Source organism: Vipera ursinii (genome assembly GCF_947247035.1).
Source record: "Vipera ursinii genome assembly, chromosome: Z".
Taxonomy (NCBI): domain Eukaryota; kingdom Metazoa; phylum Chordata; class Lepidosauria; order Squamata; family Viperidae; genus Vipera; species Vipera ursinii.
In genome coordinates, this window is record NC_139517.1 from 30,466,751 (window position 1) to 30,486,764 (window position 20,014).

At 37.2% G+C, this 20,014-nt stretch overlaps 1 protein-coding gene across 1 annotated transcript; it reads left to right on the forward strand.

The window, feature by feature from the left end:
- Positions 1 to 498: 498 nt before the first annotated feature.
- Positions 499 to 12,886, forward strand: DLX3 (distal-less homeobox 3; the record flags this gene model as incomplete). Its single annotated transcript, XM_083376486.1, has 3 exons — positions 499 to 829; positions 3,121 to 3,311; positions 12,539 to 12,886. 3 exons carry the CDS (start codon positions 499 to 501, stop codon positions 12,884 to 12,886), a joined length of 870 nt encoding a protein of 289 aa, XP_083232612.1.
- Between the last annotated feature and the right edge of the window lie 7,128 nt (positions 12,887 to 20,014).

The following is a 20,014-nucleotide window of genomic DNA, read 5'->3' on the forward strand; positions in this document are numbered from 1 at the left end:
AGGGAGGGGAGATGAAGAGACTCCCCTACTTCTGGCATCTGGCTCCTTCAAGGAGTTCCATGTTCTCCAGGAGAAAGATGTGCTTGCGGAGGGGGTGGGGGGAAGCACACTTATTTTCTAATCCATTCTTTTAAAAAAAGAAAAAAAAACTATAGAGAGATAGAAAGAGACAGAGGGAGGGAGGGAGGGGAAGAGCATGTTTTGCCTTGAAGGCAATATTTCTGGAGCCAATCGGAATGTAGCATCCACCCTTCTCTGCTCCTTAATTAGAGGGTTTAAGCAAGCTGGCTCGGTTGGATTTCTTACACATTTTCTCTAGAGGACGGCAGTGGCAAGCAAGAGCAGCAGCAGCAGCGGCAGCAACAACTGCAACAATTCCTGAAACCATGGCTGAGTAAGACTACTCAACAGGAGTTGAAGGTGGAAAGTATTTGCTCCAGTTAGTTAATTCTTTTCTGGGTCAAGCGGTGGACCTTCCATTGGTGAGCTCTTCTCATCATGAGTGGATCCTTTGATAAGAAGATTAGCAGCATTTTGACTGACATTTCCAGCTCAATCAGTTGCCATGCCGGCACCAAAGATTCCCCTACACTTCCTGAATCGTCTATCACGGACCTGGGATACTACAGCACCCCACATACTCAGCATGAATATTACCCCACCCAGCCTTATACTCAACCTATGAATCACTATGCATACCACCCACAATTTAACTTCAATGGGATGGGGGCGACGGGGACATACTCCCCCAAATCTGACTATCCTTACAGCACTTCATATAGACAATATGGACCTTTCCGGGATCCGCAGTTGCCAAGCCAGGAAACAGGTAAGGAAGTTTTTGAATCAAAGTCCAGAGTGTATGAGTTTGAGTGGATGGCTGTCCCTGTTTTGGGGTTCATGGAGATTAAATGGCTTGGAATCTCTTGGAATATGGGATCTGTTTTCCCCCTCACACACACACACACATACTCTGTTGGGGATATTTTAAGCAATGGGGTGTGAATATGCAATTGAGTGTGCATGACAGAGATATTGCCTTGCCAGAAAGTATTGTTCTAGTGGAAAGAAATGAACAGTATCCCTTTGTGTTGTAACATATAAGACATCCAAACTTTTCTGGTATTCACCATTAAACCCTTAGATGGGATTCTGTCCTTTCTTCCCCAGGTCTTCCTTCAGAGTTTTGTGCTTTATAAAAAACATACACACAATCCACGCACAATCCACCATCTGTCTGTAAAAGACAATTGAGAGATAACTGAAATCAATTTTCATCCTTTTTTCCTTGCCCAAATCAGATTAAAAGACTCTTACCATTGAAAACTTGATTTTGTGGAATTATGAAATTCAGCAATAGAAAGTTGGGGGGCCCTACAATCTTTTTTCCTTCCGGAATAAAGTTTCTCTGAAGAACTGAGAACTGATCGATCCATTATGGATCAAGATCTGTGTTTTTCTTCCTTCCAAGTTGAGCGTAGGAAAGAATCAACCAGCCTTTCTCCCCTTTTCCCTTTAACTATTTCTTCTGCATTCCTGGATGAGAAAACGTCTGCACATTTTTCCCAATTTTGTGTGTTATTTCATGGCTTACTTTTTAATTTGCAAAGTACAAATGCTACTTTGCAACAATACCTCAAATTCCATCTGGGAATTGATTTTTTTTTCTTGAAGAAAAAATAGTGCTAAGCCTGAAACTTTTTTTTCCTGAGGCAAAAAAAATCTAATTTTCCCTTTTCCTTTAAAAAAAAAGCCAACATATTTTTTTCTAAAACAGTATTTTGCCAAATGTGCTAATTTTTCTAGTAGCTTGTTTCTCCCACATACAGAAACCTGTGATGTGTGCAAAACTTGTTATTTTGCTGCTTTAAATCTTGATACCAACATCCACAATTTGATGTCTGTGAGGGCATCTGTTTATTTTTATGAATTAAAAAAACAGGGAAAGGAGTAACACAAAAGTTGGAAAAGTGAAAGACAAAATACAGAACTGTGAAAATAATGGTGTAAAGATGAAAATGATGAATTCTATCTTTAAACAGAGCTAGCATGTAGATTTTGGCTACAACTGTCTGAGGCCTGTAACTTACGCCCTCATTCCCCACAAATATTTCAGGAAGGGAATGCGGGGTTGTGTGGTTCCAACTGTCCCGATGTAACCGGACAATGCTTCCTGCCACAGAGGGGAAAAAAATACATCCAATACATCTAGTGAGACAGAAAATAAATTGTTTTTTTTAAAAAAAAAAAAAAAAAGAGCAAGGTCAAAACAGAAGAATGGAGAAGTCCATTTCTGAAGGAGAAAGTTTAAGATAGAGCAAAGCAGCCAGGCTGTACATCTGTTGAACTGTAACTTGGTCCTTTTAAGAAATATCATTTAGGAGTATATTCTGATATATATCAACAAGCAAGCAATGATTGATTCAAACTAGCTTCATACAAACTACACACAGCTGCCCTTTGATAAGAGTTACCTATGAGTAACTTCCATTGAGGGGAGGGAGGCTAAGTTTTAATATATTTGCACAGCACATCTGCAGAATCCTTTGCACAGTCCTTGGTAAGACCCTCTTTCATCCTTAGTCTGACTTTTCCTAGAAGAGAGAATTGTCCTTGTTAGATAGGAATGTGGAGGTAGAAGTGATAAGGCAGAGGCAGATGCCGAATGCTTCTTTCAGCATCTTGTTTGTATTCCACAAGTGCAGAGACAGAAACAGACAATTAGGGAGGTGGACAGCAAGTCCTTGAAATTATTGGAAGGACAGATTGTTCCGTGTGATGTTGTTGGTAATTAATAGAGGAAATAGATGTCTCCTTGAAAAGAGCAAAAGTTTACAATTATAGGAGAGTTATGGTAAATTGCTTCTCTTAAAGGGATCGTTCTTTTGTCATATAAATCAAATCATTGTTCACTGTTATACCTAGCAATTCAGTGGCTGAGAATTGGTATTCCTCTGCTGAAACAAAGCCTATATTCTGCAGATGGAAAATAATGATTTCATTTTATCAAAGCAAAGGTTTAGAAACCAGCAGTACTTTCTTTCTGAGCGTCACTGCAACGCTTCTTTCTGCTATTTGGGCTCTTTCTCCCAGCGTATTTCTTTTGTCTCACTTGTGCAGTTTCAGTGAAGGAAGAACCCGAACCTGAAGTGCGGATGGTCAATGGAAAACCCAAAAAAATTCGAAAGCCCCGCACAATTTACTCTAGTTACCAGCTGGCTGCTTTGCAAAGGCGATTCCAAAAGGCGCAGTACCTGGCGTTGCCAGAGAGGGCAGAGTTGGCTGCACAACTTGGACTGACCCAGACTCAGGTAAAACTATAGAAACAGGAAAGAAGGCTCATGACAAGACAGAAAAAGTGCGCGTGCAGTTTTCTTTAGCCTTTCATCTTTGTTTTGGGAACACGGGTGTAAAGTAATGTAGATCCTTGAAACTCCAACAACATTTTAGGGGGCTGCAAAATGCAGTGCTTTAGACCTTGAAAATTAGGAAAAAATCCAGTAGTTTTTGAAAAAGTAAAAGGCCAAGTTAAATAAAAAGCTAAGGATAACATAATTAGTTTCAGATACTCTGCCTAACATCATCATCATCATCACTATTATTGTTGTTGTTGTTGTTGTTGTTGTTATTGTTGTTGTTATTATTATTATTATTATTATTAATTATTATTATTATTATTTCATAATCTTTGGGGTTTACAGACTGGTTGAACTGAATTCAAACTGTTCATCTATTTCTAGTTATTGAAGTTCCTCCAATATATCCATTCTTCTCTCTTCATTACATTTTGAAAATGATTTTTCCATATTTGTCTTCTCACTTCTTTAAATATGTCACTTTATATGTACATGTGGGTTTAAAAACAAAAGAGTCTATTCTTTTTCAGGACTGTTAACCATTTACAACAGATAACTCTTTTCACGCTGAGAAGTAAAAATGTGTGAATTTTATGATAACACAGTAATGACTTAGGATGAAGGGGATCACAGAAATGAGGCGGTGAGTTCCTCTGTTGTCATATAGAAGACAAACATGATGTCTTTTACGATGACAATCATTCTAATTAGAGAAAGCACGAGCTGTCATAGATACAAAATGTAATAACAGAATCACAGTAAGCAAGCTGGGACAGAACAAAGATGGGAAGGAGTGAAGTCATTTTTCTCTGTCCTTTTAGCCCTGTAGCCTACTTGTATCTGGCTGAGACCCAAAGATCCAGAATGGTATGCCGACTAGCCAGAGAAGCGAAGAAGCATTGCTGCAGGAAACATGTGGGTGGGGCAAGGCAACCTACAGTATGTGTTTTGGCAGGTTCTCCCTTTTTTCTCCTGAAGCTAACTGAGCTTAGGCCAAGAGAATTGATGACTGTGAGAAGGAAGTTGGCTTGAGTGGAAAAATAACTCATTGTTAGTCTTTAGATGAACATCAGTGAGCCAACTGGTTATTGTAGGCCTCAGTGAGTCTAAGGGCTGCTAGTTGCCAATTAACAGAAGGAACGATATTCTATGTACTATGTTTTTATTTACTATGTATACATTTAAAAAAAAAAAAGACAAGTCCTTTGCACCTTGAAAGGGGCCTCAAACTCCCATTTTGCAACTCAGGAACTATGTTTGAAAGACAGTTAAGATACAGAAAAAGATGACTTCACTTTCCAGAGTTGTGTTGAAGAGGGAATCTTAGGAAGACCCTATTTCTATGCAAGCTCCACTTGTTGAATGTCCCTCTTCTTGCTTAGCTGTGTCAAGAGTTGTTAGTGGTGAGAAGACGTGGCTTCTTTGCCACCTCTCTGCCTGGGAAATAACAACTCACCTGGGGCCAGCCATAGTGCAGGTTAAGCTGAGAATGGAACTCTGGATTCTCATCCAGGAGCGTTAAATTCAGGATCCCTCTGGATCTTCTGGACTTCAGTTTCTCTAGCAGGTCTCACTGGTACAGACATTGCCCTAAAATAGAAGCCGTAGAGTTATTGTACCACTGTATTAAATTTATAGATTTAAATGGTATTTCATTTTTTTAATGCCTCGGAGCAAAGTTACAATCTTTTGCAAAATTACTTGGGAGCAATTAAGGTGCAGAAGAGTTCTGGGAAATCATGAATGGATACATGAGTCTGCAGTCTTAGTACATTTACCTCGGAGCTTAGCTACTCAGAGTCAGTGGGATGTATTTCCAAACAAGCATGGATAAGATCTGTCAGACTGAACATATTTCTAAAGTTCTTCATTTTGCTTGATAAGCACTAAAACAATGAGGTAATATATATATAAAAGAGAATGCTGCCTTTTTAAAATAACTTTCGGTATTTATCTTTTCCTTAGAAAAAATCTTAGCAGTCGCACTAAACTTAAACAGTTCTAAAGCCAAAATAGAAATACTACTTTTCAAACTACATGAAACCATTCAGAAAGGAATACTAACTTCGTCTGTGATTCTATAGACATTGCCCGGGAATAAAGCTAAAAATAAGTAATTCTTACTTTCAATAATATCTCATTTGGGGAATGTAGGCAGAATTGGGTATAGCATTTTTTATCAGAAACGTAGTGGAAAGAAAACTACCTAATTTTCCAAAGCAGGACCTCAGGGGCTGGGTTCCCACATGCTAAACGGTGACTGGCTTAACCTGAGGGTGGGTTTGTTTTTGGTTTTTTTAAAAAAAAGTTTTAATTGGTGACTTAGCTGTGTGTTCATTTAGTTAATTTACATGCCAGTGTATTGAGAGAACTCAGAAAATGGATTAATTGAATACTGAAGCATACATAAACCTAGCCAGTAGGCACCTAAGTTTTCACTACAATTATAAATGTTTTTAAAATACATAAATACCTTCTTGCTACATCCAGTAGATAATAAAGCAAGATGCATCTTTCACTGCTCCCTTTGGCTTTATTTAAGGATACACTGAACTATGAACTAATTGTACTGATTAAGTTTACACCACTACACTGACAATTTTATTTTAGTCCGACATATTGTAAAGGCCCAAGCTACTTGTCTCTACTATATAGGCAATTTGAAATCCAGGGAAAATTATCCTAATATTTATCATTTATCCTAATGTTCAGTCAACTAATTCAAGATGAAGCAAAAAAAATATATGAAACAAAAACAGGAAAACAGAAGGAACAACATACACCATCCCCAAACAAACTCTTTATTTTCATCTGTAGCCCTTGATGCTGTAAATGAAGTTGTATGGCCCCAAAGTGAAACAGGACTTCAAGTTTAGGAGCTTAGTACAGTACAAGGCTAAAACTAAATGGCTCTGAAAATCCTCTTTAATAAATGAATAAATATATATGAGGCTAGAGACATACCATATCTTGCCTGCAAAAAATTCAGGCAACCATGAGAGAGCAGCAACTTTACTGCCATCTAATAGTCATCCAGCTTAATGCAGCCTAGATATGCCTACATGAAAGAAATAGAAAAATAATACACAACGCTGGATTGCCAAAGAGTAACTCCTCAGGCAGGGATGAAATCAAGGTAAAATATACTTTTTGATTGTCAGGGTTTAACTTTTATAATACAATTAAAATATTTTTTTAAAAAAACCTAATCTGAGCCTATCTTCACTACATTCTTTAGAGCCGTCTTAGAATCTATAAAATTATATGAAAAGTATCACCTATCTCAAGAATGCCCTTTTCACCATTTATTTTTTGCAGATTGTTCTCAAATAACTTGAATTAGATGGTCATCTTAGATTTTAAATATTAACACACTTCTGTAAAATTCCATTGCTATCTAACAAATATCCTCAAAGTAAAATATTAGATCTCTGTCCCTTTCTGAGTCCTGGATATGTTTGTTTGGAATTACATTAGATAATGTACTTTGTACTACATTATTGGATTGAATAATGGATCTGGACATAGTCCTGAACAACGCATCTTTTGAATGGAATAGGACTTAAGTTAATCACAACTTATTTGAAGTCCGTTTATTATGATTGATCTACTCTAAACATGATTTGATCTGGATCTCATTCACTATGTTCAGTGAGCCTTGTTCCAGTGGTGGGATTCAAATATATGAACAACCGGTTCTCTGTGTGGATGCCGCTTCTGGAAGTCCATTCTGGGCCTGGGCAACAAAAAATTAGCTACTGGTTCTGCCGAAGTGGTGCGAACTGCCTGAATCCCACCACTGCCTTGTTCCCAAGTAAGTATGCAAAAGACCATAGCTTTCCTTTAAATCAATGTTTTTCAAACTTTAAGATTGCAACTCTCCTTTTGGAAAAATACCCTCAATGCATTTCTATCATTTTATAAGTGCCCAAAGCACTCTTCTAAGCCAGTGTTTCTCAACCTTGGCAGTTTTCAGATGTGTGGACTTCAACTCCTAAAATTTCCAGCCAACAAGGTCTGCAGCCAAGCAGAATCCCCCAGCCAGCAGAGTCTTAAAAGTTGCCAAGTTAAAAAACATCAACTTAAATAGAGGATTAGGAAATAAGATTTAGTGTTTCATTTTAAATGATGGAAAATTCCTTTTAATTTTGGAGATCAGGGTTTTTGTACTACTCATTTGACTTTCTCACATTAGTAGTAGACACCTTGGTCAACATCAGGGTTGGTTGGAATCATACAATGACATAAGAAATCCTCAGGGCATCATTTTAAGACACAGTATTGATAAACTGGTAGGTAGGTCCACCAAAAAGAAAAAAAAATCTCCTGAATGACCCTTATATAAACATAAGGAATTCTCTCTCCTACAGAAGTTCCTGCTGGTATAGTTTAATTTGGCAGTGGTTGTCATTTGCAGAAGATTGATTCAAAGACCACAGCATGTTAATAGGTAAAGGTAAAGGTTCCCCCGCACATGCATGCTAGTCGTTTCTGACTCTAGGGGCCGGTGATCATCTCCATTTCAAAGACGAAGACCCAGCGCTTGTCCGAGGACAATTCCGTGGTCATGTGGCCGGCATGACTAGATGCCAAAGGTGCACGGAACGCTGTTACCTTCCCACCATAGTGGTCCCTATTTTTCTACTTACATTTTTATGTGCTTTCGAACTGCTAGGTTGGCAGAAGTTGGGATGAGTAACAGGCGCTCACTCTGTTACGCAGCACTCAGGATTCGACCCGCCAAACTGCCGACCTTCTGATCGACAAGCTCAGCATCCTAACCCACTGAGCCACTGCGTCCCTAGCATGTTAATAGGACGGTGCAAATGACTGTTTCTTTTCTGATTTCCCCCCCTACAAATATAGCCAGAGTGAAAGTATAGGTTTTCTTTTTCATTGTCCTGAGAACATTCTTTGAGAAATAGGTTACAGAGAGTGTAAAATCTGAGAAAAGTACCACCTTCATCCTGATATAACTTGCTTTTCAAAAAATTTCCAAAATAGGAGGAGGAAAGCAACAAAGAATGAGACTGGGATCTGTTTCATATTAGACAAATTTAACTAATTAATTGCACATAAATTGTGTTAATGAGACCTCAGCAGGTTGAAGGTGTCGGCAGGTAAATCCATTTGTGAGAATGAGTTTTTCTTTTCTCAATCACAGTTCAGAAAAAAGGACATGCAAGGATGGCTCCCAAAGTAGAAAGGTATCATTTATCATAAGCTTGGATTTTAGGCAAACCTAGCTTTAATTCTGTGGAGAAGTTATCATTTAATGAATGTGAGGAAAACTAGTCTTTGAACTCCTATTAAAATATTCCGGCCTTTTGTCAAATGCTCACTCACTGTGCTCAACACAATATTCTTAAACAGCTGTAAACCAAACATCATGTGTGATTGGTGATACATATACGCACACACCCAAGAGAGCTAGCTTCCTCTCTTTCAGCTCCCACATTCACACATGAAGCTGTCTTGTGTGTCATCCTCTCCCACAAGCCTTCCCTCCTAAGCAGGTCATGAGGGGCTGGTTAAGAAGCTGGACTGGAATGTGGAGCCAGCCAAGCACCCTGAGGACAATGAGGCTGTTTAATTGCTTTGATCTAAATTAAGAGAGCAAGTTGGCGTGCTTCCGGATTCTGATAGGTCAAGAGCATAGCACAGTGGTGGCAACCTGACACATCGAAAATTGCACCCAACAAAATACTCTCGGGGTGTACAGATGAGTTTTTGTTCCTACAAACACAAACTGCCCCATGACAGTCAGGAAGGAATTTTTCCCCGAGGGTCACCATGGTCACTGACCAAAGTTTTTTTTTCTAGACTTTTTTTTGGGGGGGGGGGAGGCAGGAGGTGGCCTGATGCTTTGCTCATTTGTCTGAATCATCTGAAGTTTTTCCCATACGGGACTGGTTTTGTTCATGTTGAATATGAGATAGCCATGTGATTGTCAAAGCAAGAATTTCCTCTCCTCCTCTGGTGACCACCAGAGAAAAATTGCATTTTTCCCCATGTTTAGTTTGCTTGAATCATCTTATGCAATGCTGAATTAAATGTATTATATCTACTATTTGCCTAAATACATTGTCTAGTTTGAATCTCGTAACCCAACCTCCTCCTATACGTACAGCCATTTATGACAAATGAGATATAGTTCCTCACTTTGGGGTCATAAGCTTCTGTAGTGGTTTGATGAACTTGGAGTAAAAAAAAAGTCAACTTTAGTCTTGTGGAATATTCATTTTAATATTTATAGAGATTCTAAATCATGCAGGTCCTGGTTGTCCCAAAGATGCTTTTCCAAAAGACAGCTGGACTTCCTTGGTTTATTCCTGAAAATGTTTCACTTCTCATCCAAGAAGCTTCTTCAGTTCTGGATGAGAAGCGAATAAACCAAGAAAGCGCAGCTGACTTTTGGAAAGGCACCAAAGGATTCATTTTAATAGAACTCCCTTAACTCCATCAGTCAGAGTTTTTGCTAGCAACAAATACTCATAATTAAATAATTATGAATCTGAAAATCTGTTCTGAGGTCAGAACTGTATGAAGTTTGTTGTCTTCCACCCACACCCACACCCAATTTTAGTTAGTTTAAATTTTCATTTCTGTACTAAATTTATGGTAGACATTTTATTTCTTCTATTATTAAATTATTGGGAATCAGAAATTTTTGTCATTGAACTGATCCTCGTCCAATAATAATAATAAGTTGGAAGGCACCTTGAAGATTGGCTTTTTTCCAATGAAAACAAAAGTCCCATTAATGTGTATATTCTAGATCATAATGTAGACCTACAGAGCAAAATGCATGAATTTCATAGTTTTGCAAATTAATATGTAGTTCACTGGCCAAATATTTCTTGTTTTCCCTGTCCAAATTTTATACTGTCACTAGTGTTTTTCTCCAAGTATCAAACCAGATGCACAGGCTGAGAGTTTTTGACATGTCTTAATTAAAATATATCAACATATATTATGGAAGTCTCATCACTTTCATCCTAGCTTGGTAGGAACTTTTCTAAAGTCACATTTTAGAAAATGAAAGAAATACCCAGAATGTAGTTTTCTTTGGACATGAGGGGGAGCTCTTCCTTTAACCTTGTAAATTTCAATGATATCTCTGAGTCTATCAGTTGTCCTTCCACTTCTGATTTAGTATTTTCCCTTCTGGGTTGTTGTTTTTTTTTTTTGTTTTTTTTACTATCTCGCATGCATGCTTGCATACACTCATATGGTTTACCATAGTTTCTCCATTTATATATTTTTCACCCTCTAAAAAGCAACACTAGTGGAAGAATCATGTATTAACTGCAATTCCTTTACTAGAAAAATATTCTGACACATTGTACCTTTCCAGTTTGATCAGAAGCAGATTTGATGCACTTTACTTGAACTAAAAAGGTCCAGATATGCATTTTCCCTTTTGTTTGGGTTTTGATAGTTGAAGTCCACACATATAAAAAGTATGAGACTGGAGATTGTCCCTCGGTTATTAACAATTTGTGAGGATTTTGGTTTATTTCAGATTAAATCATCTGGTCCATTCTTGTGAGTTCACAATCCTGTCCTGTTGCAAGTTAAAAATCATCAGCCAGTCAATATAGCTGCAATTTTATTGACTGCTCAGAATAAAAACTTGGCCATTCCATAGCAATAGCACTTATATACCACTTCACAGTGCTTTTACAGCCCTCTCGAAGCAGCTACAGAGTCAGCATGTTGCCCCCAACCATTTGGGTCCTCATTTTACCAACCTTGGAAGGATGGAAGGCTGAGTCAACCTCGAGCCAGTCAGGTCCTTCCATTGATTACCAACTGCAGAGAGATTTCCCCTGTCTCCAGAAGAAATATGGGTGTTTCTCAGGGGGTTTTTTCCCCTCATAGAACGCTCAGAACGGAGTTCCCGCACCTTTTGTGGATGGAACCTTGTAGGGTAGGCAAGGTGGGTTTGTATGACATGTGTGAGTTCCGGCACCTTTTTCTTTTACAAAAAAAGCACTGGTGTTTCTCAATTAAACAAAATAGACTTTGTTTCCAAGTCTTCCTGCTTCCTTGTTTTGATTAGGAAGAGTTTCTGTCTCTACTATCTTTGATCCTTTATTCTTTCTTCCTACCTACCGCCCACTTTCTTTTGTTTTACTTATACTCCTTCTCTAGAGTAGGATGTAGATGGAGCCACACACCTTTACAATGGTATTGGGAAGATGTCCAGCCAGCTAGGCCACTATTCCAGCCCTGCCCTAAGTTTCATCATGGCAGTCTTCCCAATCCCCATGTTTAGCATCCTTGAAAGACTTGTAAAACCCTTTGAGCAAGCTTTTATCACCTGATTTTTTTTTGCAATGACCCACAATTCCCTGCTTCTTTTAATACATCGGTTGGTAGACCATTTTAGAAATTAACATGTAGTCTCATTTTTCAAAAGGAATGGGGGATATGCTTATTTTCTTCTACACATTCCTGGAAGGAGTTTAGAGTAGAGATCAGCTTATGCCTGTGATTTAATCTCACAAACTTTCTGCATTTTAGGGTTAGATTGAGGAATAGTAATTAGATTCATTATTTATGCTAAATCAAAACTAAACAAAACAAAGTGCTGCCAGCATGCTTTCTACAGTCAGGCATAATTGTAGTTCATGGTTTAGTGAAATCTGTGATTCCATATTCTGAATCCGATCTATGAACTATCTAATCCAGTCTTTCCTAGAACTAAGGAGAAGTTTCCTGACAGTTAGAACAATTAACCAGTGGAACAACCTGCCTCCAGAAGCTGTGAATGCTCCAACACTGGAAGTTTTTAAGAAGAGACTGGACAGCCATTTGTCTGAAATGGTATAGGGTTTCCTGCCAGAGCAGGGGGTTGGACTAGATGACATCCAAGGTCCCTTCAAACATTATTATTATTATTATTATTATTATTATTATTATTATTATTATTATTATTATTATTATTACTGTTGTTGTTGTTGTTGTTGTTGTTATATCTGAAAATACCAGAATTTGAGCCTGTTACCTGTTTCATGAAAAATCTACAGAGCTCTCCTTGAACTGGACAAATAATATTTTTCCTTGTGTTCATGGAGGAAATGCAGAGGTTTATCTTTGGTGGGAAAGGACTGGCTTAAAATAAAGTGGAATAAATGCTGACTATTCTACAAATCAAATAATTTTCTCTCTTTCAGGTGAAAATCTGGTTCCAGAATCGAAGATCTAAATTTAAGAAATTGTACAAAAATGGAGAGGTTCCCTTGGAACACAGCCCAAATAACAGTGACTCCATGGCTTGCAATTCTCCACCATCTCCTGCCCTCTGGGACAGTAACACTCATAATAACCCAGCCAGCAGGAGCCAAATCCCCCAACCACTCTCTTATAACTCTCCCCCAAGCTACCTGGAAGATCACAATTCTTGGTTCCATCATCAGAATCTGAATGGGCCTCACATACAACAACAGGGACCTCCGCCCACTTCTGGCTCTATGCATCACCCATCTCCAGGGCCTCCTCCCAATCCTGGAGCGGTTTATTAACCTCCTTTCCCTCCTCAATGAAACAGGTGGAGCAGGAAAAAAGGAATGAGGGAGAGAGAGACAGAGAGGGAGAAGCAAACAGAAGGCAACAAGTTAAAACTCTTTGATATGTTTCACAGGGCATGCACACATTCCATCTCATCTCAGGAACAAGTGAACTGCAGCAGGGCTAAGACATTAGGGGAGACCATGGGGTGGGGGGTAAAGAAATGTGAAAGGGAGAGAAACATCTTGCAGCCCATGTTGTATCTCAATCAAATCGGTTTCATCAAAGACTGTTACCCACTTCCTGGATGATTTATCTCTGGGCTAATTGTACCCAATCTCCACCATCAGCTTTGTTTACAAGACATGGTTGGATGGCTCTCAGCATGGTCAGAGAAGAGCAAAGAGCTGCATGGCAAAGGAGAAAAAATGTCCTTCTTTTCTTTTAATTATTTTTATTTTGTTTTGTTTGTTGATGACCTCCCCAAGCAGAGTGGTTTTGAGAGGTATCAACTTCGTATGTTTTCTGAAAGATTGGTATGCCTGCAAATACCAATCCGTTATTGATGCTTATGGCAGGAATAAGCTCGAGTTAGTAGTTACCCATGCAGTTGGGAATGGGACCAATGTAAGATACCCAACTCTTTCTCATTTTTACACACCACTTTGGAAATACTGTCCTACTAGAAATTATAGCTACATTCTACATAATGAAAGGGAGAGGTAGATGTCAACAATTATTAATGTGATAGATTTTGTAATCACTTTAGGATTAAAGTCACTTCATAGTCAGGTAGATGTTATACAAAACTGGTCAGTATATAGTGTTAATTTACAGTAGTGCTACTGGCTAGCACAGGAAAAGGGTGATGGAACCCAGAAAAAAAACTATACTGGCCTTACCAATGTTTATTTTGGATTTATACTGGATGCACTCTATGGGATTTATTGCAGATTAAAAAGAAAAAGAGAAAACTTTAGTACTGGTTTTTCATCTGGTGATGGAAAAGAAAAAAAGTGATCTCAGTTATAAACTAGCCCTAGTTAATAGTCTTGAGTGTTTGGGGCAGATACTTCATACCATAAAAATGAAGAATTCTAATATACAAGAGAACAAAAAAAAATGTCTGATCTCCTTTATAATTCTCAACATATACTGTTAAATCAATGGTTTTTTGACAATTGTTCTTTTTTAATAAACTCTAGTAGCCTGATTTACCTAACATTAAATCACAATTCATGGTTAACAAACCAGAATTCCTGGCTTCATTCAACATGCTAAACCAGAGCCTAGGCTATTATAGTGCAGGCAGTCCTCCAGCACAACAGAGCACAAAATTTCTCTTACTAAGTGACAGTTTTTAAGTGAGCTTTGCCCCATTTTAAGACCTTTTTCCACAGTTGTTAAGTGAATTACTGCACTTATTTAGTTAGTAACAACTAGCACAGTTGTAAGGTGAAAAAGTCCCCATTGACTTTTTTTGTCAGAAGGTCGCAAAAAGTGATCATATGACCCAAGGACACTGCAACCATCATCAATATGAGTCAGCTGCCAAATGGCCGAATTTTGATCACACAACCAATGCAATGATTGTGTGAAAAACAGTCATATGTACCTTTTTTCTATGCCATTGTAACTTTCTACAATCACTAAACGAAAGGTTTTAAGTCAAGGACTACCTGTATGAGGTCACACAAGGTAAAATACATGGTGTAACCATGCTGTGCCCAATTAACCATCATGGATTCATACAAAATAGTAAGTGATAGTAAATAACAAACTACTAAAGCTGGGTTTGTATGACAATCTAAGTTAAAATCAACCAAAGCATAAACCTTAGCACAACTATGTAAATATGACTTAGGCTAATACGTGAACCATGTTTGATGCTCTTCATTCAACTGATAAGTTACATTGCCGAAGTGCTAGTTATACATAGAATTGGGACATCAAAGATATGGATTCTCTGCTCCAGGCCAAGTATAGGTTGACAAAGGTATCAAGGAATGGAGAGGCCACAAGTGTGGGGGGGGCAAGTATCATCATCATAGGTAATTCCAGGTATACAATAGAGTAAGGCTGCATATTCATTAGTCCATTTCTTGAAATTGAGCCCACTGATACAATGGAATTTGTTTTTCGTGTAAGTATGAGGAGTGCATTGTACGAATCCTGATTTTTGCCCTGGTCAAATGCAAAAATCTGACAAATGATGCTGGGCAGTGGGGGAGAATATCACCAAAGTTTCTTTGCTGTCTTGGTCTCTGCTTATTCCAGCTTCAAACAAGAGTTACTTTGGGTTGGAATTTAGAAATATCCTGAAGAATAAAAATAAGACATGCATTGGATTCCAGTTGAAAAACCGACCTTCATTTAGGTTTCTTTTTTAATGATGCAGGAGAAATATTTTATTTAAAAGTTAGAGAGATATTTAAAATACTTCAGAATAATTTAAGTTATTTTTTAAAAATAAAGTAAAAGTTGTGTGTTGCTCTAAAGTCATTTTAAGATATTGTCAAAAAAGAAAAGCTTATTTTTTTAAAGCAAATGCCAGAACAAATCCATCTTGAATAGTTTTAAAATGAAGCTGTGTGGGGTTTGTTTGTTTGTTTTTTTTAAAAAAAGAGCTAAAATTTGAATAAGCAATCTTTTATGCTGTACTGTGTCAGGGTTCATATTTATGTTGCCTGGTATAATAAATAAGGAGAGTAGGGTGAGGGGAATTTATATATGGCTTTGTATGAAACTTATTTTAAATTTAAAAAAAAAACTTTTTTCTTTTTTTAGATCTTAGGGAAATTTTAAAAAATCATTTCACAGAGATGGAAACTTTGCTTGAGATTCTTTCTTGCTTTGATAGCAAACAGCCTTTCTGTATAATATTAATAAAATATTTTTTTGAACTTCACCGAATAAGATTTTATTTTTTGCTTAAGCAGCTATGGTTGAAGACTATGGATTTTGTAAATGTAGAACCAGAAACATTCTTTTCTTCTTCAAAGTTCTCATTCCAGGATACTGCGATCATAAGATATTTTTCAGACTTCACAAAAAATATTTTAGCATATGCCATATGAAATGGGGGTCTACAGTGGAATCTATGAAAAAAGATATGGAAGCATGTTGATTTGAATAATCATTTCCAAATGATGCACTTGATGTCCTTAACCTGATGCTATATAGATCTATTGGTCTACAAATCCCAGAAATTCCAAATAGAATTTGAGGTGTTAGCACATCTGGAGACTAACCATTTGGAAGCATGGCTTTTCTATTCATCCTAGCAGTATCAGAAATATAATCATAATCTTTTATCTGCAAGGACACCTCAGCAATTGTGACAGAGGAAGCGTGGGAGAATATTTCAAATGCCATTAGCAGAAGATTCTGGGCTTAAGACATCAAGTGCTTAGTTAACTTTATGAAATTCACTCTGCCTTGTGTAGACAGTAGTGTTCAAGAGGGATAATAAAAATTGGATCTCAACCATTCTTCTTTTAAGATACATTTGGGGAAACAATAAGAATGGAGAAAAGTCAACCTGAATTGCCTAATCCAAAGGATAGAAAGATAGGCTGAATCCAATTCTTTAAGACCAGTTTTAAACTGGCAGATTTACTACATATTTTTCACAGCCTTCTAGAACTTGTAGGAGTTAAAACGGATAAAAATATTTCAAATGAAGTAGACAAATCCAGTAAGACTGGTAGCACAGAAACATATCCATGGCTATTGTTTGGGTTCCTACAATCTAAGAGAGCCTGCTGCTTTCCCTTGGATCTTCATTTTTTAAAATTATTATTATTTAGCTAGAGAACTTCAGGAATACAACATTGTGAATATCAAAAATGAGCATTAATGGGACTCAGTAGGAAACTGACTTGTTTTGCTGAAGGCCCTGGTCAGGCTTCCATGGAAGTTCTTGAGTAAGGTCTTCAGGGCTCCTCATGAACTTTGATTGAGCAATTGTTATCATAAAGAAAGAGAGACATATCAGATTCCTCAACCCTGTGGGAAACTATAGTGAATGAACTTGAAGAATGATTAAAAAAATGGAACAGACTGTGCAGCTATGACCTGAAACTTTGAGAAGCACCAACAAAGTATGTTTGTAGAAATAGATATAACTAACTGTTAACAATTCCCAGGGCATACAACCACCCCCCTGTATTTTTGGATATAGAGTCATATTTAGAATTTTGAAATATTTTATGAGCATTCTCATAAAATGTTTGCCATGATGAGTTGTTTTAATCACAAAACACTGATATAATAACAGGAAAATAGCAAGATGCTGCAGACACCAAAATAATGTGGAATGTAAAGACATTGTTGGGCATTATATTTGTTTAAAACTGGATTTTGTTTTTGTAGCACGATAGCTTCCCTATGATGAAATTAAAGAAATGAACCACATCCAATTTTATAGTCTTTTTTGCCATGGTCATTAAGTGAAGCATGCAATCCCTGCAAATCAGTGTCCATCAGTTCATGCACTCTATATATGAAACATATGAACCAGTAACTCAGTGGCATTTCTATATATTGGTATCTACAGTAACAACACATACAGAAATTTAAGAAAGAAATCATAACAAACAAAACCAAAGCTAAACCAGTCTCACAGAATCAAACAGAATTAGGAAATGAAATTCCTTTCTCCCTCTCCTTATTCTCTCAAAAGCTAAGTTGTTTATCTTCTATTCTATTGCATGTAATTTATTTCCCCCTAAAATTGGCAAATTATCTCATTTACACAAGCTACCGAGAATGGGTTGCTTTCGAGATCTGGCATAGTTTTGATTGGGTAGGGTGCATGAAAAGGCAAAGAAAGGTTACTTTCTTCTTCATATCTTATGAATCTACTTGGAGTGCTTTCAATGCCAAATTCATATTAGGTACATAATAATGGCAGACATGGACAGAAATATATGGCTGAAGGGCTACATTGAGACAATGAAGACAAGATACTGTAGGATTCAGTTATAATAGATCCAGCATCCAATAACTCCTTTGCTTAGAATTTTCATCTGTAACTAGATCTCTTTGCTCCTAGTAGTTGCCCTGTGTCTTCACATCAATGTGATAAGTAGAGATATGTATCATGTATGACTTTTCCCATAGCCAGGTTGACATGATGTCTTGAAACACTTTTATAGCACTACTTCTAATTGGAATACTGCAAATGGGAAGCCAGGATTCTGCCTATAGTTTCAAATAATTTCATAACCTGATATTCTGATATAAATGATAGATTGAGTATATGCCACTACAACTATAAGATGGTTCTTCTCCATGATGATTTGTTTCTAACCTGGTCATTCAGGTCTTCCAACAATGCACTCACTGTTGCTGTAATTGAGTCTATCTCCCTTGTTGCTGGTCATACTCTTCTCTTTCCTTCCAATTTCCCAGTATTAGAGCCTTCTCCAGAGAACTAAGTCTTCACATAATGTATCTGAACTAAGATCATTTGTACCTGGTCATTAGTGCCTTGAGTGAGAACTCTGGATTGATTTGTTTGATGATTTGTTTGTTTGTTGTGTCTCCATGGGAGTCTTCTCCAATAGCAAAATTCAAAAATGTCAATACTATCCTGCTTCGTCAAAACCTAACTTTACTTCAATAGACTGTCACAGGAAATACGTTAGCCTGCACTTCTCCAATCCTTTTAGGTATAGTCATATCACAGCATCCAAATATCTTTTCTAAGGCCTTCATGGCTGGTGTACAAAATGTTATTTGTACTATATTTCTAGATTGCTTGTCCCTTTACTGTTGATGATTGATCCTGAAAAGAAGAACTTGCCTACTGCTTTGACATTTTCATTATAAATTCTAAAATTGCATTTAGAGTGAATAAGTAAGGGAGAGTATGCAATCTTGCCTCACTTCTTTGCTAATTGGGAATCTCTCTGTTAGCCATGTTCTTCCATACTGTGGCTTCCTGACTTGTTTAGAAGTTTTACAAAAGGAGGATGAGATGTTCTTATTTTCCTAAGAACATTCCACTGTTTGATATGTTTGATAAAATAAAATGCCTTTCTATAATCAATGAAACACGTATTGATTTCTTCTGGATATTCTTTGTCTTTCTCAATTATCCAGCATCAATTTTCCAGAAATAATATTTTATGTTCTTCCGTCTTTTCAAAGGACTGCTTGAACCTCTTGCCTCTCTTTTTCTATGTTAATCTCTAATCTATGTTGGATTATTGTATTATAGTTTGCATATTCTGCTATATCTCCTTTTGGGTATTGGAATGTAAGTTGACCTTTTCCAGTTTATTGGCCATTTTTATTCTCTGCATTTGCTGGATATATATATATATATGTATGTATGCATGCAAATATATATTTATATATATATTTGTTTTCTGAGGTTTTCGCGGGTGCCTGTATGTGGATCCTTGGTTTTTCGGGTTTTTCCCCGCGTAGAACTAGAGGTGTAGGCGCAACGTTTCGACGGAATCCCATCCGTCATCATCAGGCTTTAGCTTCCTTCTTCTGGGCTTTAGCTTTAGCTTCCCAGAAGAAGGAAGCTAAAGCCTGATGATGACGGATGGGATTCCGTCGAAACGTTGCGCCTACACCTCTAGTTCTACGCGGGGAAAAACCCGAAAAACCAAGGATCCATATATATATATATATATATATATATATATATATATATATATGTATATGTATATGTATATATATGTATATGTATATGTATATATATATATATATATATATATATATGTATATGTATATGTATATGTATATGTATATATATATATATATATATATATATATATATATATATATATATATATATATATATATATATATGTTTAAGTATTTGTCAAGGCTTTTTGAATGGACCTTGCTAATTAACTCTTTCATTCCTGTTTTGGCCCGGCTCAGGGCTTATCCACAGGAACTAGTCAACTTATGACAGCTCATTATTTGTGCAAATTTGGTTTTCGCGGGTGTTTGTATGTGGATCTTTGGTCATTCGGGTTTTTCCCGCGTACAGTTGAAGGTGTAGGAGCAACGTTTCGACGGAATCCCATCCGTCATCCTCAGGCTGGTGGCTTCAGCTTCCTTCTTCTGGGAGAAGCATGCTTGTTCACAAATCTAATTGATATTATTCAATCATT